At 37.5% G+C, this 26,096-nt stretch overlaps 1 protein-coding gene and 1 non-coding gene across 8 annotated transcripts; both read right to left on the bottom strand.

The window, feature by feature from the left end:
* Window positions 1–527: 527 nt before the first annotated feature.
* Window positions 528–25,438, bottom strand: LOC120071063 (protein MICRORCHIDIA 6-like). 7 transcript variants are annotated; one of them, XM_090310812.1, is made up of 26 exons: window positions 24,918–25,438; window positions 24,744–24,840; window positions 24,580–24,645; window positions 24,438–24,495; window positions 23,843–23,891; window positions 18,094–18,171; window positions 17,096–17,460; window positions 16,827–16,901; window positions 16,617–16,651; window positions 16,139–16,217; window positions 15,898–15,987; window positions 15,738–15,813; window positions 15,429–15,513; window positions 12,119–12,247; window positions 4,146–4,244; window positions 3,950–4,051; window positions 3,722–3,868; window positions 3,127–3,219; window positions 2,370–2,421; window positions 2,181–2,292; window positions 1,825–2,039; window positions 1,693–1,739; window positions 1,273–1,346; window positions 1,091–1,133; window positions 889–938; window positions 528–797 (listed from the first exon to the last, which is right to left on the bottom strand). In XM_090310812.1, exons 7-26 carry the CDS (start codon window positions 17,457–17,459, stop codon window positions 569–571), a joined length of 2,196 nt encoding a protein of 731 aa, XP_090166938.1. In that variant the 5' UTR covers window position 17,460; window positions 18,094–18,171; window positions 23,843–23,891; window positions 24,438–24,495; window positions 24,580–24,645; window positions 24,744–24,840; window positions 24,918–25,438; the 3' UTR covers window positions 528–568. The 7 variants fall into 7 exon arrangements, with proteins under 7 accessions (XP_090166938.1, XP_090166939.1, XP_090166941.1 ...); XM_090310813.1 differs by lacking the exon at window positions 23,843–23,891 and adding an exon at window positions 18,655–18,745 and having other exon boundaries at window positions 24,918–25,388; XM_090310815.1 differs by having other exon boundaries at window positions 24,744–24,799; window positions 24,918–25,388.
* Window positions 12,499–12,639, bottom strand: LOC120072402 (small nucleolar RNA snoR2/U65). Its single transcript, XR_005480462.1, has one exon. It is a non-coding gene; the product is annotated as a small nucleolar RNA snoR2/U65 (small nucleolar RNA).
* Window positions 25,439–26,096: the final 658 nt, after the last annotated feature.

Below are 26,096 nucleotides of genomic sequence, written 5' to 3'. Positions count from 1 at the left end.
TTTTTTTTTTTTGAAGAATTGTCTTATTAATTTTATTTAGTGCATTCTTTTTTCATTTCTTCCGTCATCAATTCTATTTCCTTCTCCATCCAATTTCGTTTTTGCACTTTTCCCTACACATAATTGTCCTCTTCCTCCATGATTTTATCCTTTACGTAATTGCATTCATTAATTATAATTCTTTTTTTTCCTCATTGGGTTTCACTTTTTCAATTGCTACGTTTTCCTTTTTATAAACCGTGTCTTAAAACTACCACGATAGTTTTATTCACATACATCAGTATTGGGTTTTTAAAAAAATACGGAGGTTCAAATTAAAAAAAGATGAGATTTTAATTCTCAATTATTCTCTCAACTATCAAAGTGACATGTTATGTTATGTCAATTGACCTATGCTCATGTTAACTATGATGTATTGACATGCTTTATATGACATTCAATCAAAATTATTGGTGCACATCGCTAAAAAAATAGAAATAGAAATCTAATACATAGTTTTCATATAGAAAAAAAATCAACACCATGAATTTAAAAAAATGCACAATTTATATACGAATAACACTGATAACTAACATGAATTTAGACATTTTGGGTAAGTTACAAGGTGGGTTTCATTTCTGTACAATTGGTAAATTTTCCCGCCAAGGAAACCAACACACGAGAGCTGAAAATCCGAATCCCAGGCAACTATTATCAATGTTTTGAGGGCAAAAATCAAAGGGTCGTCATACTGCTGACCGTGTCGAACTCGTACCGAAACTGATATCCATTTTTCTGGTTTTAAGCTACAGGGTGGGCTAAAAGATTGAGAAAGAACAAAATGAATATACAATTTATAAAATGCCTTCAACCTTAACTGCTTCTAAAGATTTTAACTCATCCAACAACCTCAGGATCTTGAGTTGGACTTCCTGTATGTCGTTCCTAAGCCGCGTTGCCTGTACATGTGACATTACAGAAATTTACTAATGAGTGAGATGAAACTATTTAATTTTCAATGTCTAATTCATGAGTAACATCAGAAAGTGGAGAAATGCCACAATGTCCAAACGAAACAAATGTTTCACTTAAAAACGGTTCCAGTTTATACCTTGAGATTAAGTTCTTCCTCCCGCTTTTCATACTCTGAACATCTACACAGAAAAACGAAGAAAAATTAGTGCGTAATAACTTATAAAACTTAACATAACAGCTCATTTCCTGCTGATCTGAGGTTTTGGATTAGATAAAGTTAATTTCTAACCATCAAATATACACTTCCTATTAACTTACTTTGCATGAAGCTTCGTATTTTCTTCCAACAAAACAATGGCCTGTTGATTGTTCTGTTGATAAGCACGGGCAGCCTGCACAAGGACAGAAAAATAAGTTAATTTGTTTGTCATATAAAAGTTGAAAAAATAGCCATGCTCAAATTATGTGCATTTAAAATATCAGGGGCCAAAAAATACCACTGTAGGAAGTGATTAACAATTTGGTTGACTAAATAAAGATGGAAAAAGAATCGAAGAACAGAACCAGCTGGATGGATTTGATATAGAGGAAAAGGAAGGTCAACTAATACTGGTAAAACACAATAATCTCTGGTGATTTGCATGAATTATATAGAGACAACTGGATTAACATAACAGAAGCAAACCATGAGCTGAAAAACAATAAACAATGCAGAATAATTGTCCTAAGCCCTTTCACCTGTCCATCTTCTATCAAAACATCTGCCTTTCTCTTCATACATACTCCTGCACCAAAAAAAAAAAAAGCTTTAGAACTATGGAAAGAGGACATTAAAGAATGTGATAAACTGATGTTCAACTAATTAGGTACCTTCTCTAGATTTTCCCGGTATTTCCAGTGTAAATTGTTCAGGTCTCCCATGTGCTGTTTCTTTAGCCTCTGTGACCGTAGCTGGAAAGCATTGTTTCAACATGTGAGGATGTTCCGTACCAGCAGATACTGTGATGTTGGATGGTGTTTGTGAGGCTGCTGTCACACGGAGTTGTTTCTTAACTTGATACCCAACGAGTCCACAATGGTAATCCCTGCCAGATAGACAGGCAAAATGATGGGATGAAACAAGTAAAAACAACCGAAGCCAAGTAACTCGTGCCTCCCTTAATCAAAATAGAAAAAAGGGGAAAAAATGATCATCATCGCCTAATAATTTTAGCAAAATAGCTCACCAGTATTCCCAAGTCATATCTTTCAAACGAGCTTCAAGCTTCTGGAAAATAGAAGTTCTCTCAAAGTCTTGTTTATTATGTGTAGGCTCAATAAAATTTGCTTCGAGAACACCTTCAGATATAGAAGAATATCAATGACCATCAGCTGACATGATAAAACAAAGGAAATTCTGAAAGCAAATGGCCTACCGACAACACCTCTTCCTCTACTGTCTGAATAGCTCACAACCCTCCAAAATGGCTGCAAATTACATAAAAAGGAATTAGTCTGTTCACTGAATCATTGTGTTAATGTGGGACCAAATATGAAAGAATAAACCATATTACTCTATTCACTAAAATTAAACATACAAAGGCATTATTAGGAACCTCAAACTAACAACGAAAAACTATTCCTTTACATATATACTATAACAATTCCCCACGCGTGGGAGCATATATGGAGCCTGAACGCTGATGTAAGATTGTTAAAGACCAAAAAGGTAACTATGAAATATTTTCACAAAAGCTTTAATAGAGCCGAAATAGATTACCTTCACAATGGGCATGATTAATATATATTTTAAACGAAGCATCTATTTTCTTAAAAGAAAATTGGTATAATATACATAGGAAGAACCAGGATCCAATCTTTCACCAATCCAATCGGACAAATAGACAAATAACGAGAAATAGTAAGAGATCTGAAACTGAGAAAGAAATGGGCGTGTGCTCGATCATGAAGAAAACTTCAGCTTGAATATTGATTAAGAAATACCATACTCATTTTTCAACATAGAAAAATATATTAATAAGAAAAAAAAAAAAAAAAAAGGACTACCCACAGGCCAGAAACACATAAAATGGAGAAAGAAAAGAAGCTCTATAATGGTTAAAATGAGGAAGGGGAAGGAACGATGCTATGCTATGGGTTAGAAAATGGTCAACAAAAAGTGAGAAAACTTACCAGAATCAAACGATTTTTGTGGTAAACATTAAAACCGTGTATATTGACATCTGGGGCCTCCTTCAGGAACCCAATTGTAGTAACAACCACACCCTGAATAGTAAGAAAAGAGTTAAATAAGATCATCGTCATGTTTATCTTTAGGACTTAAATAAGATCTTGAGTAAGAAATATGCTTCCATCTTCTTCATCACCTTTTATTCTTTGTTTCGCTCATTCGTTCTTCCTTTCTTTCTTTTTTCTTTTCATTTAGTTTAATTCTTACAAGATACACGATATATTAGATAGATAATTGATATATAATAAAAGGAGAGGGAAGTACATCAGTAACTCCAGAAAACAGAGACCAAAAATAAATTAAAAAAATTTAGCATCTCCTCAAAGTGTTTTAACCAAATAATAATAATATCAACAAAGAGCTATAAGATCCTTATTGCTAATCCTGTTGACAACAAACGACAAGTTTCCATTCTTAGGACGATTTATCTACTAAGTCAAACAACAAATTTATAAAATATAGACAATTATGGACATGGAAAATCACCCCAAAAAAATTAAAGAAAGAAAAAAGAATGACTGAAAAGATAAATGCTACCTCCACATGTCCACCAATTTGAGGCTTATACAAAATGTATTCAAGATATTTGAGATCATCGGCAAGATTACGATGCAGAACAACCGTCCCACGCAATACTATTTTGAAATTTTCAGACATCCGCAAATACAAGATTGATAAATATTCCTGAGAAGAATGAAGTGTAAGTACAAAACTTGAGTCCTGATAAAATGAAGCTGTAGCATTCTTTTTGCAATTCAAGCTTACACGGAGAGAATATTGCAATCGATTAGCAATGTGCTGCTCGTTGATTGCCTTTGATGCAGGGAGAGCGACAATTTTTTTTACATCTCCGTCAATGCAAATGTCCTGTGTTACAACTTACCACAGAATCAATAGAAAAATCCTCCCAAATAATTAAACAGGCAATTAAAAGAAGAAAAACAAACAGTAATGTCTGAACCTCCGGATCTTTATCGAAGTCAAGCTCCATTCTGCCGTCTCCATTATACCAGAAATTATAGATGATTACTTTTGTGCCATGAGATCCAATATCATCAAACTGCCATCAGAGTCGAATAGCTTAAAAAATGGTCATCAAAATTGGTTTGCACAAGAACTGTTAAAATATGTTTAATTAAAGATATTCAATCGCAGGGTAATTCAGCATGCCTTGCACTTAACTTACAAATTTTTAGAACTTATGCAAATACGACTATAATAATTTTTAATAATTTTAAAATTCCACATCTTCACATGACATGATTTCTTAACCTTAAAAAAGGAGAGGTAGTGAAAGTAAATGACTCTAGATCTATCAGTCTAATCAATGGTGTAAGATACTATTCCTGAGTACTACTCAGAGATTGGAACATGGGTGTTGTCATCACAGCAATACTGTTTCATGGGAAGTAATGAAAAATTAAAGAAACATGCTGCAGGTTACGATTCTGATGTAGATTCAAAAGTTAGTGCAAGGAGTGAAGATATTATGGACTTTCTAGCAAAAGATGATTTTGTTGAGGAGATTTCAGAGGTTTACTTTAAAGATGGTTTTGATACCTTGTTTCAGTATGGTGAAAACGTTCAAACAGAATAGTCACCCATAATTCTTGCCAAAATTTCTCCTTTGATTGAAAAATGTGAATTGCAACTGAAATCAATTCCACCTCATTCTCCTTCCTTTAAAGCTTAGCTTGGTGGTTTACTCTAGCAATTGAACTATTATTAGGGAATTCTCGTGTCTATGCAACTCTTACTGTTTTGCCCTAAAGAAGTTGCGTTTTCTTTTCCTAGTAGTTGCAAAATTGGAAGTGACAGTTTTGAAGTCTGTTTGTTTTGTGGTTTGATCCTCATACTTCTGATATTATTGGACTTATTACCTTGTATTGAAAAATAAGGGGTAGAAGAAAGAAGACAAGATTTATGTGGAAAACCGTAGATCAGGGAGAAAAAACCACGATGGAGAATTTTTATTAATTTTGTTAAACACTTACAAAGCACCCAAACCCAGATATAAAAAGATCTGGCAGAAACCTAAAAATAGTAAAAGCACGTAAAAGACTAAAATGCCCTTAGGACACACACTCCTTATTTCAACACTCCCCCTCAAGTTGGGGCATAAATATCAATCAAACCCAACTTGCTAACACAATTGTCAAAGCTCTGCTTTAGTAACCTTTTGGTAAGAAGGTCAGCAACCTGTTGACTTGATAGGAGGTAGGGCATACAAATGTTGCTACTGTCTAGTTTCTCTTTAATAAAGTGTCTGTCAATCTCAACATGTTTTGTTCTATCATGTTGCACTGGATTGTTGGCGATACTGATAGTTGCCTTATTATCACACTGTCCTGGTGGAGATCAGATAAGACTTTCTTCAACCATATTTTTTCGCATATCCCTAGACTCATAGCCCTGTATTCTGCCTCACCGCTACTTCGAGCAACCACAACTTGTTTCTTACTCCCTCAGGTAACAAGGTTACCCCACACAAAGGTACAATATCTTGACATTGATTTTCTATCTATAATGGATCCTGCACAATCTGAATCAGTATAAGCTTCAATGCATCTATTGTCGTGTTTTCGGAACATTAAGCCCTTTCTAGGAGTACACTTTAAATACCTTAGAATCCGAGTAACAACCTGCATATGTTTCTTGCATAGAGCCTGCATGAACTGACTAACCATGCTAACAACATAGGATATATCTGGTCTAGTATGAGACAGGTAAATCAATCTCCCCACGAGACACTGGTACCTTTCTTTATTCACTGGAACCCCTTCTCAACAGAATCTCCCAGTTTAGTATTGACTTCAATGGGAGTATCAACAGGTTTACACCCTGTCATCTCGGTTTCCCTCAACAGGTCCAGAGTGTATTTCCGTTGAGACATGGATATTCCGTTCTTCGATCTTGCTACCTCCATACCAAGAAAGTATCTCAGACTACTAAGGGCTTTGATCTCGAATTCATCTGTCATACTCTGCTTTAATCTGTCAATCTCTGTTGTATCGTCTCCTGACAAAACTATATCTTCAACGTATACAATCAGAACAACAATCTTCTCAGATTCGGATCTCTTTGTGAATAGAGTATGATCATAATGTCCCTGAACAAAACCTTGGGACTTAACGAAGGTAGTGAATTTGTCGAACCACGCTCTTGGAGACTATTTCAAGCCATATAAGGACTTCTTGAGTTTGCAGACCCGATTGTCAAATTTTGCTTCAAACCCGGGGGCTCATATAGACCTCTTCTTCTAACTCACCATTCAAGAAAGAATTCTTTACATCAAGTTGATGGAAGGGCCAATCTCTGTTAACTGCAACTGAGAAGGACCCGAATTATGTTCAGCTTCGCTACTGCAGAGAAGGTTTCTGAGTAATCAATCCCATATGTCTGTGTGAATCCTTTAGCAACCAGCCTGGCCTTGTATCTATCAAAAGTCCCATCAGATTTGTATTTCACCGTGAACACCTACTTATATCCGACAGTTTTATGGCCTTTTAGGGAGCACAACCAAATCCCAGGTTTTATTCATTTCAAGCGCTCGCATTTCTTCCATAACCGTAGCTCTCCATTCGGGAACTTCCATGGCCTTATGCATATTGCTTGGTATCATCACAATATCCAGGTTGGTAGTAAAGGCCTTAAATCTTGAAGATAAATTACTGTAGGACAAGAAACTCTGCGTAGAATGTCTGGTACATGATCTAGTTCCTTTCCATAGAGCAATTGGCAAATCAAGAGTAGCATCATACTCACCAGGTTTGTCTACCTGTTTATCAGTGCTTGGTTGAGAGTAAGAATCACACTCACCCTTCTGTTGCAAGCTTTCAGTTCCCTGTGTATCACCTGATAACTTATCACCATCGCCAATCTCGACATTGTCAGAGTTCATCATATTAATTGCCTCACCCTCAACCACATCACCCCCAACACACTCATTATCCTCAAGAACAGAGTTACCTTGAGCTGGTTCCAGTTCTCACTCTTGGACAACTTCTGGAGGAGCAACAGGGAGAACTATTTCCTTTCTAAGATTCTTCCTGTAGTAGGTTCTCCAAGACACTTGTTTCGTAGGAAGGACAGGGTCACTTGTTTCAGGGATCGGCTCAGGAAGAAGGTTTAAAGGAACAGAATAGGTGGTTGTGTTAGTCTCTTCACTAGCGGTCTCCCCCTGAAGAGGACTAACGGGAAAAAAAGGGTTTATCCTCAAGAAAAGTAGCGTCCATGGTGATAAAGTACTTTCAGGAGGAAGGCTGAAAGCACTTGTAGCCCCATTGGTGAAGTGGATACCCAACGAACACACACTTTTGGGCACAACCACTCAAGAGGTGTTTGGAATTTAAGCACACAGGAGGGCATTCGATTGATGAGATGAGTTGCAGTAAGTACAACATACCCCCATAGGTATGACGATAAGGACGCATGAATTATGAGAGATCAAGCCACCTCCATAAGGTGGCGATTTTTCCGCTCAACTACCCCATTCTGTTGAGACGTATAAGCACAGGAATTCTGATGGACGATACCCTTCGAAGTTAAAAACTCGTGAAGGGTTTGATTAACAAACTCCCGTCCATTGTCAATTCAAAGAATGACGATTTCAACATTAAATTAAGTTTCGACGGTGGTGTAAAACTGTTGGAACACAGACGTTACTTCAGATTTGTCAGTAAGGAGAAACACCCAGGTAAGACAGGTGTGATCGTCAATAAAGGTGACAAACCACCGTTTACCGGACACCATCGTGACGTTGGACGGACCCCAAACATCACTATGTATTAAGTGGAAGGGCTGGGAAGGTTTATAAGGTTGAGAAGTAAAAGAGACTCTAGGCTGTTAAGCACGAATACAGACATCACAAGACAGAGAGGAAACATTCACATTTCGAAATAAATGGGAAAACAAGTACTTCATATATTGAAAGCTTGGATGTCCGAGACGAAAGTGCCACAACAAATAATCCGTTTCAGAAATAGTAAAAGAAGATAACAAGCTAGTCCTAGTCAAACTCCTAGAGGGAGTATCATCGAAAAGGAAATATAACCCCCTGTCATGCCGGACAGTGCCAATTGTCGCCAACGAGCTCAGGTCCTGAAACGAAACATCATCGAGTGAGAAACGACTATGCAGTTTAAATCTCTGGTGATTTTACTCATAGACAACAAGTTGTAAGAAATCTTTGGCACATGCAAAACATTCTGTAAAACCAACCCTTGAAACGGAGACAAGTGACCTTTCCCGACAACGGGAACAAAGGACCCATCTGCAATTCTAATTCTCTCATTTCCAGCACTTGGATAATAGGAGATGAATTGATCAAATGATCCAGTTAAGTGATCGATTGCTCCTGAGTCAAGTATCCAGGATTCATTTCCCTCAATAAAGAAACTAAAGGACTGAGGAGTACTTGATTGGACAATATTTTCGGTCCCAACAGTACTTAAATCAGCAGAATTCTTCACCTGAGAGTCAGCATCAATAGTCTCACTAACGAAGGCTCTGCTGGTCTTAGACTTGTCGTTTGGAGGCCGACGTTTTCCGTTTGGAGGTCGACCAACAGAATCTATAGGAGAAGTACCGGGACCATTCAAATTCATAGCGCTTGTTCTGTCTTCCTCTAAACGAACTTCAGAGCACACCTCCATAAGGGACGGCATCGGTCTTTGTCCCAGAATCTGACTCCGGACAGTGTCAAATCTCGAATTTAAGCCTACCAGAAAATCATAGATACGGTCAGCTTCCTCAATCTTCAAATACTGGACTCCGTCAACAGGACAATTCTAGACAACTCCACAACATAGATCCATCTCTTGTCATAACAGAGACAATTTGTTGAAGTAGGACGTCACGTCCATGTTTCCTTGCTTGCACTCATGCACTTGTCCGCAACGTATAAAGTCGTGAAGCATTCTGCCTTTTCAAATACAGTTTCTGGACAGCTTCCTAAATATCCCTAGTAGACGCTGAATAGAGAAAAGTCTTTCCAATCTGAGGCTCCATGTTGTTTAATAGAATTGAGCGGAGGAAGGAATCCAACCCTTCCATATACACTCCTAAGGGTCCCCAGGGTTCGGTCTTGGTATCTCCCCAGTCAGATACCCAAACTTATGCTGTCCCTCGAGGACCATTTTAACAGATTGCGACCAGGAGAAATAATTCTGGCCGTTAAGTTTTTCTCCGATGATTATCCCTATAGAGTTTCCCACAGAACCAGACATGATATTCGTAATAGGTAAAGTAGGATAAGCAATTACCGGGTTTTTGAACATAACGAAATGCCAAAATACGAATCTGGATGGGAAGCCACAAGTGCGAAAATCTGTTGCTGCAACCTCGTCAATTGTTGTTGGAATCCAACGGCGCCGCCATAACCCATTGACTCAACTTGAAGAGAATTAAAAGGAGTAGGCATAGGATGCTTCTACCCATAGGCCCCTGAACAAGATGTCTCGGCAAACATGGATGAGGAAGTATGAACCGGCTGGACATAAGGGTGGACCGACGGTTGGCTTAATGAACCAGGCAGAGGCGCTAACCCTGGAAACCACCGGGGATTGCTGCAGCATTGGCGGCTAGTCCCAGCGTTAGCGTTGCTTGGTCGACCGGTTAATAAGGAGAACAAACCCAGCTCGGCTGTTGCACGAACGAAGGGATGAAGGCTAAGGCTAGTGCTACGCGATGGGGCCGATCAAAGGCTGGTGTTGCGCGTTCGTGTGGCTGAGCGACTAGTGCTATGCGAACGAAGGGTTGCCGACCTGCTGGTGCTGCGCGATTGAAGGGTCGCCTGGCTGGATTTGCTGCGCGGTTGAGGCCGAACTAGGGATAGGCAGCTGGACGGCAACTTCTGCTCAGACGGCTGCGGATGAAGCTACATTGGGCCAAGAAGGGACCGGAGGTAACAATCAACCGTAGTCCTAATTTCTGCATTCTGTGAATTTTCCGCCAGAATCCCATCACCCGTTTAGGTTGATGATTAAATTTTTTCTATCCCAACTAAGGTTTCACCTTGCTCTGATACCATATTGCACGAGACCCGTCTAAAGGATTAGAGCTCCAAACTCTCACATCTCTCCTCCCAAGATGAAAGAGGTGACTCTCAAAAAGAGAAAGAAGAGTCACTACATCCATCGTTTCCCTATCAAAAAGAGCACGAGGAACCCAAAGGAAAACGTACAAGAGCTCCCTATCCACACAAGAAAATCTATCACAAAATGATTTTTAAAAGAAGAAAAATGATAGAACGTTCTCCTTGATCTCCCTATCGTTTATCGTTTCCAGTATGCTCCCTATTATCCAAGAACAAAGGACCAATGCAATTCGTGTCCCTCCTACCACTAGCCACCCTATGAAAAAAAAAATGTTACAATCCCCTTCCTTAGCCATTTCCCTTTTAGCCTTTTGACCCCAACTAATACTCTTTTTTCTAATCAAATCAGCAAACTCCCTTTTTTAAAGCTTCCCTCTCCCGCTTTCAAACAGAATACAAGGGACTCCTTCGCTCCTTTTAATCAATTTGGTTAATTCTTTTGAAGACCTTTTGCTTTTTAATCTTTAAAAAAACCTTACTGTTCCAAGATCAAAGAACCCTTCCAGAGCTCTCAGCTTCCACATAAAACGATAGCCAGCCCAATTTCCTGATGAAGACCTCTTGGCCTTGAAAGAAGCCACATATTTTCAAAAGGAAAGGATTTGAAACCCAACTCCAATTTCCCGAAACTAAAACAATAGGCTAATGACCTAAACTGACTCTTGACCCCTCGTCTGCCTAGGGCTGCCAAACCTCTCGATCCATCTTCTGAAGGTAAAAACCTATGAATCCTAGTAGCCACAATTAGACCAAGTAAGCTTTCCACCTAACAAGGGAAGTTCAAACAAGTTACAGTCTTCAATGAAACGATTGGAAACCCTCATAGCGCTAGTAATCTTGCCACCGAAAGCCTTCTTCCCAAGAGGGCGAATAACATTAATATCACCAGCCATACACCATCTAGAACCAGTGACCAAAGAGCTTCCCTAGTTCCCCCCACAAGTCTTTCCTCTCTCATGACTTCAAAGGGCCATAAACTCCCGAAACCCAAAAATCTTCACCTTCAGCATCATAAAAAGAAATACTAAGGGAAAAGTTGCCTCTTACCACTTCCCATGTGATACAAGCGCTAGTTTTCCACAACATTCATGATTCCGAACATGTGTTTTATGAAAATATAGTATAGAGTCCCTCTCTCCCCTCTTCTATTGTAAGATAAGTAGTAACAGAATTTGGGATTTTTTTTTGGAAATCTATTTGGACTAAGATTGTACAAACACAACCTCGTTGCTCAGAAGATTGGCTAGCGGATTCCCCAAATGGAGGCTCAATGTAAGGCTAAGATATTATGGTCAAATGAAGTAAAGGCTATTTTGCAGTTTTTTCCCGTGGACCATGTTTCACGGAGGATCAAATACTAAAAAAAAGAAATAAATAAGAAAAGCCCTATTATTTTATATAACCAAACTGGTCTTTTATGCCATGGAAATTATGGAACCAAGGAAAATTTTAGGAATTCTTATTTGAACAACTTTACAACCAATGAGTTCTTTGGTAAAGCAACCAATGAGTTCTTTGGAAAAGCAACCAATGTGTTCTTTGAAAAAACACAAAGGACATTATTCATCTATTATGCGGACATAATATGAGTAGGAAAGCAAGAATCTTGCATATGTATGCTGTAAATGAAAATCTACGGACGGGAGTTTGGATCAAATAAAATTCTAGATTTTTCAACAAAAAGGGAAAGAATGGGTATAAAACTAAGTTACGTTCCTTTCCAAGGCTAATTTTGGTCGGGCAGCAACTAGAACACAATTAATGTAGTCCATGGTCAAAACAAGCTTAAAATCCCAAACTACATGAGGGGAAAAAACAGGAGGTCGAACATATCTTACTTGCTTAAGAAGTTCAGACTCCGATGAGTACGGAGACCACTGTATAAGTGTGGAAAGGTTAGACATAAACCGTTCCCTCCCATGCAATATTTCCATTTTGCCACTTGATGTGTTATATTTATAATCTACCTGCAGTACAAACATGAAACATCAATTCTCCATTACATTAAAAAAGTGATAGAACCAACAAAACCACAACCAGATTTGAAGTTGAAGTGCATAGGGCGAGAAATGTCCACACGTAGTAAAATAATTCTGAGGAAGTATCTTAAAAAGAAGAAAAGAAAAAAACCAATATGCACAATCTAGACACTAGACAATAACAAGTTTAAATCAAAAAGCAAGACCATGTAAGGTAAAAATTTTTAAAAGAGAAGAAAAAATGTCACACAAAACGGATTTGTAAATCTAGAAAAGAAAGATGAACAGATTCCAATCAAGATGTGAAAAAACTTGTTTTTGGTTCAATCACAGCATCGCCAGTCACCACCCTTGAACTATCGATGGCGTGGCATCAAACTGAAAAAATAAATAAGATAGCAGAATGTAATTGCAATATACAACCAGCTTGAGAATAAGGTAATTTTCCATTTAGCTTGGGTTCTCCAAGTTGGTTCCTTGAAACAGAATGGTGAAGACAATGGCCTACGGTAAACGGCATCTTTTTATCTTTTAATTTTATCAATACCATTTCCTTTTAAAATTAGTTTCTTTGCTGAACTTCTTTTATACTTCATATTTACCATGATTGAGTCTTTGGAGAATAAAAAATAATAATTTATCCTAGAAATAACACGGTATCACAGCTAAACTCTAGTCACCAAAAATTCTACAAGCCACCAATTATCACCATCTTATTTCGACAAGTTTTCCAACGTCAGCACCCATTCTTGCATCCCATCTTCATGTTGCGGGTCGCAAGTCATTCACAACAATGGGTTTCAAGTTGTGGGGAACATTCATTCATCTTCCAACACTGCAAACCTTCACAATGGACCCCTTTCGGAGACATGTGAACGTTGACCATGTGTCCTCCAACATCTTCCTACGGAGTTCGATCATGGTTTGTTTAGCTTGTGTTCACGCCCTTTCGTGCTAAACATTATCTATTGTCACAGACAATATCCACGGCTTGACTCATGCTGCCACCATTCCTTTCAAACCAAATACCCCAAGAAATAGCAAAGGAACTCACATGCCACAATACTTTTCCATTAAAGATAGGATGCAGAAGCACCTTCTCCAACAGAGATCACTCACCTCTATTACGAGCCCACTAACACCAAATGGCATCCACCAACAATCCAAAAGAAAATTCACGAACAACAACCACCACAACAAATGATTCAGATCCTCCTACAAAGAATGCACCATTATGGTAGCAAGATGAAGGAAGAACATCTTTGGACATGATTCAAGGTATTGATTCTCCCCAGTAAAACCTGCCATACAAAAACCTTTAACCTGTTTGTTTACCTTCCATAAAGAAAAAGGTTGAAGCCTTAGAAGAAGTTGTTGAAGCAGGAATGGCAAGAGAAACGGCCATATTAATTGCCTTAGGACAGGGAGAGCCCAAAGAGATTGAAGAAGAACGATTGAAAGAGACACCACCATGGTCACATAATCTACCCTCTTCTTTGAAAGAAAGTAAAAATGAGGAAATAATGCACACCAACACTTGTCTCCCACCCAACGGTCCTCCCAAAACTAAATACTATGGTCAACTCAAGAAAGAAACTAATCAATTGAGAAAAAGAGGGAAGAGCCTAAGAGATAGCTTTCCACATGGTTTAAATGAGGCCCATTGACTCCCCACTTGAAGTCCACTCAAAAGTATGAGGATCACACCTACTCTCAACTACTCTATACCACAACGTGTAAGTCTCAGTTTAGAGACCGCCACAACCATTTGGCCAAAAGAGCCGCATTGTGTGATCTCAAACTACCATTGTATGATGCCCAGTCAAATTTAGGTCCTTGAAACAATGTCCAAAACTATTTCAGTTCAATTCTTGAATCATTTCTTTCATCTTATGGTGTTGTTCATACAGGTTCGAGTGATTGCAAACAAACCACTACAAAATGGGATTGTAGACAGAAAAAATAAACATCTTCTTAAAATAGCTTCTTGTCATTTTTTTGTCAATCATGATCCTAAACGATTTTGGGGGAAGAACTATTCTCACTTCAACCTTTCTTAAACTAAATGTCTAGTTGGATTCTCAATTTTGAATCTCATATGTTTTTCTCAAAACTTAACCCAACTCCAAAATTTTTTCTCAAATTTACCTCCTAAAGTATTTGGTTGTTTTTCCTTTGTTTGATCCAATATTTGATAAATTTGAATCTCATATTTGGTTGTTTTTCCTTTGTTTGATCCAACTCTAATCATTCTCCTTACTCGTTTAAATTTGATCCAACATTCATGAAGTGCATTTTCCTAGGTTATTCAACACACCAAAAGTGGTACAAATGAAATGCATTCTCCCATCAGCAAAAAAAATGTACACATCTAAGGATGTTATCTTCTTTGAAAATCAATAGGTGAATATGAAGGAATTTGAGGCACAAGAAGTTGAATCTACTTGTGTCACAACTTTAATCCTCATTATGACCCTCTACTACATGAGCTACCTATTTCTATTTCAACCATTAAATTGGCGACATGCTAACTAAAGCGTTACCAAGGACAACTTTTGATGAATTCAACTCCAAGTTGGCTTACATTCTATACAACACACCCACGAGAGTGTAGAATTGCATATAGTATACATGTGTTCTTTATCTTTTAGTTATTTTTCATTATCATTTCCTTTTACAATTAGATTTCTAAATTAAAACTTCTCTGATGTTGTATATTTAACCATTGTTGGTCCGTGGTGAATAAGAAATAAATCTCCCTCCCCCACCACAAAGAAAAACAACACTTGCATCCATTGCCCTTTCTCTCATCTTGTTTCCAAGCTCTTTCTTAAACATTAACGATTCATGGATCTTACTAACCCCAGCAAAAATTCCCTATATTAGATTTTATAGGGTCACTCGTACAGAAACAAAGCTAAGTTCTTATGATTTATCCCAACTAAGACTAGCTTCTTTATGATGCTAGGATGTCATACCCTCAAAAGGATATCAGTTTCCATGGTTCATCTTTTTCCTTGACCATGCAAAACATCACATTTTGCAATAGTAACACAACATTTAAGCAGACTTAAATTTTTCTTCAGCACATAGCCAAACATAATGGCGAAACATTAACAAGAAAAAGATCTAAGCTATTTAAAACTATTTAACGAGAAAGTGGAATTACCATAGGCACTACAATTCTGTTGTAGCCTGAACGGGTCAAAAACGTATAGGATAGAAGACCAATACTCTGCGTTGATACCCTGGACCTGGAACATTGAAAGCGAACCTCAGGGAATAAGGGAAAATATCTTGAATGTGCACCATATAGAGCCAAAAAAGTCTAGTGTTAATCCCATTTTATCAAATAAGTTTCACAAAGGAAAACATAGGTAACTTGTTCACAATCATTTGTCAAATCAATAAGACAGGCATTCAAAACTAAGATATTCATACGTATAAGTTGTAGACTATGTCAAATTTTGAGCCAGACCTATTATTCACGTGTCGACTGAAGACAATAACATCTGCACCAAGTCTCATCGTGCTGGTCTTGAAACCATTTCCATCTGGAAGGCTACAAGTGAACCAATAAATGCAACAGGGAAGGAGCTTAAAATGTAACATTAAAAAATGATTACAAATTTCCATACATTGTCCAATGGCTGATTTTGACGATTTATCTGAAAATCCAAAGCTCATACACCTCCTCATTGCTTCAGGATCCATTCCACCTCCATCGTCTAGAGAAAAGTGGTCAAATTTTGAAAGCATAATTATAATACAGCTTAATCTACATGTATAGCAAGGTTGAATAGATTAAATGATACGGGTAACCTAATGGAAAATATAAAATTGATATCAAAAGGCATTGGGACAAATAAATGACAGTACCTTGAATTAACAAAGCAGGACTTCCATCTCTAGCATTCAAGATTTTATCCACATTGACAAAGGTAGCTCCGTTGGGGATCTATCCATTACAAAAAAGAAAAGTAACACAAAATCAGACAGAAGAATATACCAAGACCTCAACTTACAAAGACTAAAAACTGAAAGTACTTCATTTGATTTTACAATTCTTAAGTGATCATCATCATGCACTTGGAATATAGAGAAAATATGTCTAATCAAAGTTTTATTTCAGAAAGGTGGGGTTAGAGGGAGGAGAAGAGCATCCGGAAAGATGGTTAACCTAGAGAAACAAGGTTTTTTTTCCTTTTTTTTTTTTAATGGAAACAATCCTCTTTATTGATATAATGAAATGAGACAAATAGAGAAACAAGGAATACCCACAGTAAAAACCTCATCTCATAAATTTTAATCAAAATTAAACGACTATTCTGCTAAAATAAATAGATGAGAAAATCACCTCATCAACAGCGTTATCTAGCAGCTCTGCAACAGCTGGAAACAGAACGAAGAAAGAATATTATGGCTTTTTATTTATAAGAAACAAATGAATAGAAAGGACAATTGATGTAAAGAAACAATTGGGAGATTGTTTGCCTTGAACATTCAAATAAAAGACATGAAAATATAAACAAAGATGCGTGCGCGCGCACACACTTGAGTTCAATACCTCCAAAGGCCCATTTGTGTGAAGTAGCATTTGAATGAAGGAACATAGGGTGGACATGAAGATGACCTTTGGAACCTGCCATCAGGAGAAAAAAACATCAGAAACAGAGCTCCGGAATCCAATAGCTCTTCACAAAGCCATCTATATCAAAAGTTCAATCCTGCATTACTTTGATAGGACAACAATTTTTCTGACCATAATAAAACCGTGAAATATCACATGTTAATTAAAACAATGGCAAATCTGAAATGGGTAAAATGGCATAATACTTTGAACGGTGACATTAGAAGCAACTTCATCATTATAGTTGCCAGCTTTCCAGAATTGTCGACAAACTGGTGCAGGACACAAGGGAGATGGGGATGTAAGGCCAGAATCATCAGCTGGAGATGGCACCTGATCCAATATACTAGAGCTACTCTGACCAGCACTCCAAACATTCGGGCTCCTATTTTCATCAAATCCTTGACTAGCAAATTCAGTATTTGGTTTTTCAAGTTTGATGATATTCTTCTTTGTGTGCTCTTTTGGTAGAACCACAGCCCTATCAACTCCTGGCTCCAACTTCACGGCTTTCAAGTTTGATCCTTCTTCATCATCACTTGACAAGTCCACAATGTCAGCGGATATCATCCTGAGCAAGACACAGAAGGGTTGTTCTCTTCAAGTCAAAAGTAATACCACAAATGTGATATCCTATTAAAAATTAACATCATATTAGTTCGCAGTTGTGCGTTAGAGGACTCAAATAAGAAAAAAAAGCACTAGGCTATAAAGAACTTCTCCACAAGTAAATTAACCAAAAGCTTGAAACCTGTTTGGTAGGCAACCTGACAAACTAAATTTGAAAATTAAGGGATTCAATGTAACATAGTTGTAATTTCATATTTTCATATGTTTAGTAGAAGTTTCAGAAATTGGTTTAAAGGTCTGTGAATTTTTTTAAATAATGTTATTTTAATATTTATTGACAAAAATAGGGTTGTGAAATTGTGGACCAGGATCACGAGTATCAAGTCAGCAGATAAATCGTGTACCCGATCCACGATTTAAGGCTAAATCGTAGTCAGAGTCCACGATTTCCTAGCCACATGTCAGTTTCTTTCTCCTCTCAACTCTCCTTTTTTATTTGAGCAGCCACGATGGTCTTGTTCAAGTTTATTTCTTTCGTTTCTTGTTAAGAATGGCCACAATTCCAAAGGAAAGAAGAAATTTATAAGTCAATGAAGTACCTCTTGCATCCTTTTCAAAAAAAAAAATGAAGTACCTCTTGGGACGACACAAGGGTTATGGCGACCACAGGCAATCAGTTCAACCTCTTTCTTATCTCTGGTCACTGAAGTTTCTGAAGCAATGTGGGATTCACTTGTTATTTTCACCAAAAGTGAACTAAATAACGGTGGGCGAGGTTAAAGAAAAGAAAATTGGCATACTGGTGGAGATTGCAATATTTATTTTATCAGATGTGCAAGCCTAGGTCATGATGGAGATTGCAATATTTATTTATTAGATGTGCAAGTCCAGGTTTTTAGTAATTAGAACAAAATCACAAAAGGAAAAGGCACCATGTTCTGTTTGTAATGACCCAACTTTCTAATATACTTCAAGGACGCCACTACATGCATGCATAAGCTTGAAAACATACTTCTATAAGAAAAATCCAATAAAAGAAATAAAACTTTTTCATTAAATAAAGCTCTAAAATAATAAAATAAAATAAAAACACTGTTTGGGGTATCCCTAATCCACTTCAAAATAAATTAAATAAAATAATTGACTAAAACAATCGAATAATTTAAATATTTGACTCTAAAACAAAACATAGCACTTTGAGAAAATCATGTGTGAAAGCGATGTCAAGTCCCAGTGGCTCTGTCACGGATTCCTCTTGTCATTCGCCGGTCTATCTTTACCTCTCCCTGGAAAAAAAAATGTAGAGAAAAGATTGAGTATAAAAATACTCAGTAAGCGACCCACTACTGGGCCCACTAGGTCTACAGATTAGTCTCGATAAATGTGTGCATCCTGACATAGGCATAAGCATAAGGGTGAACCCGAAGGCACGCTTTCATAGGTAGTGGCTCCGAAGAGTAAAAAAAAAAATCATAAATATAGGTGGCGATCCCATAAAGGCGCAAAAACATACACAAAGATGTACACAGCTTGTTAGGAATTCTAACAGTCACCATCAGTCTAACATAGTCATAAGCATATAATCATAATCTTATAACATACTTCACTCAAGAGTTTCCAGAATAGTCTCAACAGTTCATCATTCAAACGTAGCAAATCATTCACATAATATCATATTTCCCGTAAAATAAACACAAGTTTCCAAAACACCCTCAATAGTCCAACCATAGCAAGTCATAGCAATTCAACCCATCAAAATAGAATCATGCTTTCAGTGCAATCACAGTCTTAACATCAACTTGGGTTCGAGTGTGAACCAGTAGTAAATCACTTACCTTAGAGTAAATCCAAAAGATTTTGTCCCTTTGTTAATCAAACTTCTTAATCCAATGCCTATAACATAAACAATAATCAGTTTCATCCCATAAAGAATAAATTTCCAACACACTTTACCTCAACTATCCTTAAACCACTTGCCCAAATGGAGGTCAAAACAAGATCAATCCAAGATTTGACGTCACCAAGTAGTCCAGCCTATACACAAATCACCAGTAAGACAATGACTAAATTCCCGATAATTAAACTTAAGATAACCTACAAAAACCCAATGGCTTCTAAACAGTGCCTCAAAGTCCTTCAAAGCTCCAATCTAACACAAGCATTGTGAGTAACAAACTTAAACCAACGCAAAGCTTAATGGGTAATCAACCATTAAACAAGAACCCAACAAAACTCACCGATTGTAGACCCAATGGAAATTTCTTCAAAATTCTTCGAATTCTTCTAGAACATTAAATATATGATCAAGGCGGCATGAGAAAACTGAAATTAGACCAACCAACCATGGCCACACTTGAAACTCAATTAAACTAACCACATACTAGCAGATCGGAAACTACCCAACAAAATCTCATCAACTCACCAGAACCCATGGAACTCTAAAAATCTGGCAATGTAAAGCGAAGACTCAGTGGCAGTGACCAATGGTCGGCAGTGAATGAGTGCAACGGACCAAACACCGGATGTTGCAGCGAACGGACGACCCGACGAAAACCCACACGAACGGCCATGCTGAGCACTAGCTACGGACGACTGTGGACAGCGGCGCAACATCAGATCTAGCAACTAGACTCCACTGACGGTGCTAGTAGGCAAGTAAGGCGGCTGAGATCATGGCTGGAGATCAGGTAGGCTGCAGCTGGATCACGACGCGATCTGAAACTCGGGAGCAGCGCTGGGTCATAGCTAAGCAAACCCGCGGCTGGTGTGGTCGGAGCGATGCGGGACGAGAGATTTGGAGCTTCTCGTGTGGGCAACGAATCTGGGGGCTGAGGGTTGCGCACGATTGCGAATGGAAGAGAAGAAAAAGTTGTGGATTGTAGGGGGGACTCACGGCTGCAAGCGTGGAGAAGAGGGAAAAACTAAATTTTTTTATTTATTTTTTTAACCTTTAATATATATATATATATATATATATATATATTAAGATTAAATCAAACCCTAATTTGACCGGTCAACACCCAATATATATATATATATATATATATATATATATATATATATATATATATATATATTCCTTTTCCTTTTCCCCTTTAAGCTTTCAATCTCCCACAAAAATAATCCACAAATCCAAATCACTAAATATAAACTTAATTATCTCATCACATTTATTTCAATGTCGAACTCCAAAAATAAAAAATATAATTCCAAATAGTTCGAGATAATTAATTTCAAAAGCCAAAAATTCGGGATGTCACATTCTTCCCTCCTTAAGAACTTTTGTCCTTGAAAGTTCAAATCTCGAAAAGGCTCTGGATACTTTATTCTCATCTCGTTCTCACATTCTCAGATTACTTCTTCAGATTGATGATTCTACTAAAAACTTTTACTAGCGTTATCTCCCTATTATGCAAAGTCTTAGCTTCTTTAGCAAGAATTTTTCTTAGGCTTCACCTCATACATGAAATTAATCTAGCACGTACCTCCTTGATATAGAAACATATAGAAAACATTGTAAACTATAGAAAGTGACACTAAACGACATACCATAAAGTCCAGTTGCTCTAATGTTTCAACTAACTCGATGAAAACATAAGCTTAGCTCCCCTTTCTTTCCAACCCTAAAACACCCTTCATAAGTACTACTTCCAGAAACACTTTATCACCCCTCTCAAATCCAAGTCTTTACGCCTAATGTCGGCGTAACTTTTCTGTCTACTCTGAGTTGTCTGCATTCGTGCTCTAATCTTCTTCATTGCTTCGCTTCTAATCCATACTAGCTCAATTCCCAACAACTTTTGCTCACCGACCTCTCCCCAACAAACGGGAGATCTGCAACTCTTTCCATTCAGGGATTCAAATGACGACGTACCAATAATAGCCTGATAATTGTTATTGTATGCAAACTCCATCAAATGCAGGTGAGAGCCCCCACTCCCTGAAAATTTCAATGCAAAGGTCATATTAGATACCACATAATCTCAAGCTACGTAGCAAAGAAAGTCTAATCAACTGAAAATTGCTTCTATATGGGGAGCGCCAACTGTGATGTCTTTCTTAGTAGCTACGTGTCTGAGAAACAACTTTGTCCAATTAAGTCTCATACTCATTAGAGTCTTAGCATAAGGTCGTCTACTACCAAGGGCTATAAAGCTTACTCGCCAATCCTCATGCTACTCTTTAGTCTTAAAACAATCGCATATAACTATTTAAACCCCGCTACGAATGAGTTTGAAAATCTCTTTCATAATGAGATTCTTGAAGTCCCTGGATATAGCTTTTAAGAAAAGAACCTACCTGATTCACACATCCACCTCAAGAATATTCATTTTCATGGAGTTGGTTAACTTATTGTCCATGCAAAAGAAAACATACAATTTGCAGTGTCCCAACCCATAATTCAGAATCCAAATTCGACACCTAACAACTCTGACATTCCTTTGTGACCTGACTATGCAACCACAATTAACTCTTAATAATTGACACATACACGCGGGAATATCATCAGTCCTTAACAAACATAACTAGTGTGCTCCAAAGTGAAACATTAGGGCATATGAAAAACTTTGCTTAATAGTTCATATTTCCGTGACCTGAGCTACTTCATCCCATTTGTAGCAACTTCCTGCTATCAACTCAATTTTATTAACAAGTATATCTCTTATGCCAATAGTGATCTTGGAGATCTAACCTACTTAGCCTTAACACTTGTATAACATGTTCCTTACTTGAAGCTAGATCACTTTCAATCAAATTGATGACTTTATTGATTCCTTGTCCTAATATCCATGTCCCCAATCAAAATCTCTAAAACTTGCTAATATCTTTCAGTGATTTTCCCCTTCTTTAACAATGTCTTACCACTTCCATTTTCGTAGTTTTTGGCAACTATAGCTACTAAACCTCTTCACATGAAACATTATTTTCTCTGACTTCACTATAATTTGAAGAAGCTTACGAAGCACTCTACCAACGCTTTATTGTCTCTGTTTAACCTTCTATTTTAAGAATACGATTTTCAGGCTAACACCAAGTTCTACAACCACAACCCAAGTAAGCTATCGTTTCAACCAACAAACACTGAGATCCAAAGTCCCAAAGGGTAACAAGAGATTATTCTTTTACACCGAAGCCTGCACTTGGTAACCACTCAATTCATGTCTTAAAATCCAAACCATACTCCAATACTGGGAGTCTTTAACACATTAATTTCATTTTTTTTTTTTTTACCTATCCAAAATAATAAAGTTTTTCCGTATAACTTTTAAATTACTCACAAGTTGACATTGCCTTAAAACTCCAAATACTTTTCTTTTCTCTTGACATGGTTAATTAAACTTAGTCTTTTCATCACAACAATACATGAAGACAAAATCAAAGTACCTTGAGATCAATAATTCAATCCAACAACTTGATTTTCTCCAATTTAAGCCAACTTTATTTCCAACCATCTTGGCTTCCTTGCCAAAATCATCTTATGAAAGTCCTATAAGGAGTTCTTCATATTATCACCTATATACCTCTTAGGATTTTTTTTTTCTTTTTAGACACGTAACATGAAGAAGCACAAGCCAACACCTTACTTAATCCACCAAACCCTAATACCACTAGAGTGATTATGACTTTTTAATCCGTTCAAAATTCTTCTTAAGGCATATGACTTTAATATGTAGCAACCTTTAAAAAAACGTAGTCTCTTATTCTTCCCTTTCTTATCCCTAAAGCAACTTCAATCTTGTACCTATGTACATGCCTTGTGAAAAAATTGTTGTAACACCACCACCCTCTACCATTGCAAAACATAACACTGTTCCTTAAAATCATCTCGTAAGACAACTTATTCAATGGCTTAAACATATACTTCCTCTCATATTGTCACATCACATAGTTTTATCAAACCTCAAGATCTCTAAACTGGAATATCTACTCTTTCTTAGTGGTCCATTCATAAGATAAAATAGTGTCAAGTAATTTTTAACATCCATCGATTTCTTATCAAATCATAATTGATTAACCACCTCGTACTAACTTCCATAAAGATATTAAACAAGAAGTAGAACATAACTTGTGCTATTAAATTAAACAAATACTTTTATATAAAACTTTTCGTAATACTTTTACTGATCGGACGTACCTGACGATGACAAGGAATCCAATGATGGGCCATAAGGAATATTTTGGACTTACAATGTAAGTCAATCTACAGAACCAAAAAACTTAAGCTCTGATACCAACTGTAACGACTCAACTTTCTAATATACTTCAAGGACGCCACTACGTACATGCATAAGCTTGAAAACATATTTCTAGAAGAAAAATCCAATAAAAGAAATAAAACTTTTCATTAAATAAAGCTCTAAAATAATATAATAAAATAAAACCACTGTCACGGATTCCTCTTGTCATTCGCCGGTCTATCTTTACCTCTACCTGGAAAAAAAAACATGTAGAGAAAAGAATGAGTATAAAAATACTCAGATTGGGTCCACTAGGTGTACATGTTAGTCTTCCTAACAAGAAAAATGTGTGCATCCTGGCATACGCATAAGCATAGGCATAAGGGGCGAACCCGAGGGCACGCTTTCATAGGTAGTGGTTCCGAAGAGTAAAAAAATCATGAATATAGGTGGCGATCCATAAGGATGCCAAAACATACACAAGGGATGTACACAGCTCGTTAGAAATGCTAATAGTCAGTCTAATATAGTCATAAGCATATAATCATAATCTTAGAACATACTCACTCAAGAGTTTCCAAAATAGTCTCAACAGTCCATCCATCATTCAAATGTAGCAAATCATTCAGATAATATCATATTTCTTATAACATAAACACAAGTTTCCAGAACACCCTCAATAGTCCAACCATAGCAAGTCATAGCAATTCAACCTATCAAAATAGAATCATGTTTTCAATGCAATCACAGTCTTAACATCAACTTGGGTTCGAGCGCGAATCAGTAGTAAATCACTTACCTTAGAGTAAATCCAAACGATTTTGTCCCTTTATTTGTCAAACTTCTCAATCCAAAGCCTAAAACATAAATCATAATCAGTTTCAACCCATAAAGCATAAATTTCCAACACACTTTACTTCAACTACCCTTAAACCACTTACCCAAATGGAGGTCAAAACAAGATCAATCCAAGATTTCACTCAAAGACGTCCACCAAGTAGTCCAACCTATGTACAAATCATCCATAAGACCATGACTAAATTCCCAATAATTAAACTTAAGATAACTTACAAAAACCGAACGGCTTGAACCTAACAAAACTCACCTATTGTAGACCCAACCTCGTTGGAAATTTCTTCGAATTCTTCTAAAACATTAAATCTATGATCAAGGCGACGTGAGAAAACTGAAATTAGACCAACCTGCCATGGACACACTTGAAACACAATTAAACTAACCACTAGATAAGAAACAACCCAACGAAATCTCATCAACTCACCAGAACATATCGAACTCTAAAAATCTGGCAATGTAAAGTGATGACTCAGTGGCAGTGACCAGCGGCCAGCGGTGGATGAGTGCGGCGGACCAAATGGCGGACGTTGCAGTGAACGGACGGCCCGACGAAAACCCACACGAACGGCCACGCTGAGCACCGTCTACGGACGACTGAGGACAGCGGCGCGGCTTCAGATCTGGCGGCTAGACTCCAGCGGCGCTAGCAGGCGAGCGGCTGGAGATCAGGTGGGCTGCGGTTGGATCACGATGCGATCTGAAACTCCGGCGGAACGAGCGGCGTTGGATCGAACCCGCGGCTGACGTGGTCGGAGCGGCGCGAGACGTACAGATTTGTAGCTTCTCGTGTGGGCGGCGGATCTGGGACTGTGGGTTGCGCACGATTGCGAATGGAAGAGAAGAAAAATTCACCTCACGGCTGCAGGCGTGGAAGGGAAAAACTGTTTTTGTTTTCTTTTTTAACCTTTTTTATATATATATATAGATTAAGGGGTATTTGATAAATGGGTATGAGTTGTTGGGTTAGGTGGGTATTTATTACTTGTGTTTGTTAAGCCCATAAAGAAAAGTTTTTAAAACTACACTAACCCTAAAAAACAAGTGATATTTTTATTTCTTTCTCTCTTCCCTCATCTTTGCCGCTTGGATTCTTCCCATATCTGATTTTTTTTTTTATCGTCAAAAGAATGATAACTTTTGTATATGTCATGACATGTAATTTTTGTATTTGTATTATGACATGGATATTATAAGTATCGAAAAGAACCTATATTTTGTAAAAAAAAATTTGGAAACGGCTACATGTTCGGTCGGTTCATAATATTTTTGTGATCTTATGAAAAATGTTATTGTACTACATCACATTCTCACCATCATAATCAAATGAAAGGTAATTATCCTATGTTGTGACGCCACAAAGATTTTTATTTAAAAAAAAAAAGAAAAAAAAGAGAGAGTTGGTGGTTAATTTAGGAAAAAGAAAAGGGAATTAGGGTTATAAAGGTGTTTTGGGGGACCTTGGGTTGCATGCAAAAGAAAAAAAATATTTTTCTTTTTCTCTTCTTCTTCCTCTTCCAGAATCGCGAACCCCCCCACCCCACTGTGCATCTCTGTTGCCGCCGCTTCGTGCCTGCTGCCCAGCGCGTCTCGCCATCGTCCGCCG

Source organism: Benincasa hispida, chromosome 2 (genome assembly GCF_027475165.1).
Source record: "Benincasa hispida cultivar pf3 chromosome 2, pf3_genome.v1.1, whole genome shotgun sequence".
NCBI classification, from domain to species: Eukaryota; Viridiplantae; Streptophyta; class Magnoliopsida; order Cucurbitales; family Cucurbitaceae; genus Benincasa; species Benincasa hispida.
Note: the sequence above shows the minus strand (reverse complement) of the source record. Positions and strands in the feature narration are given on the sequence as shown.

Excerpts from the sequence above, each read along its gene's own strand:
- LOC120071063 (XM_090310812.1), bottom strand. The coding sequence starts at position 17,459 with ATGATATCCGCTGACATTGTGGACTTGTCAAGTGATGATGAAGAAGGA. Across the intron at positions 16,218-16,616 it reads TAGATAACGCTGTTGATGAG|ATCCCCAACGGAGCTACCTT; the intron begins GTGATTTTCTCA and ends TGTAATGGATAG. Across the intron at positions 4,245-12,118 it reads AGTCTGAACTTCTTAAGCAA|TTTGATGATATTGGATCTCA; the intron begins GTAAGATATGTT and ends CTCTGATGGCAG.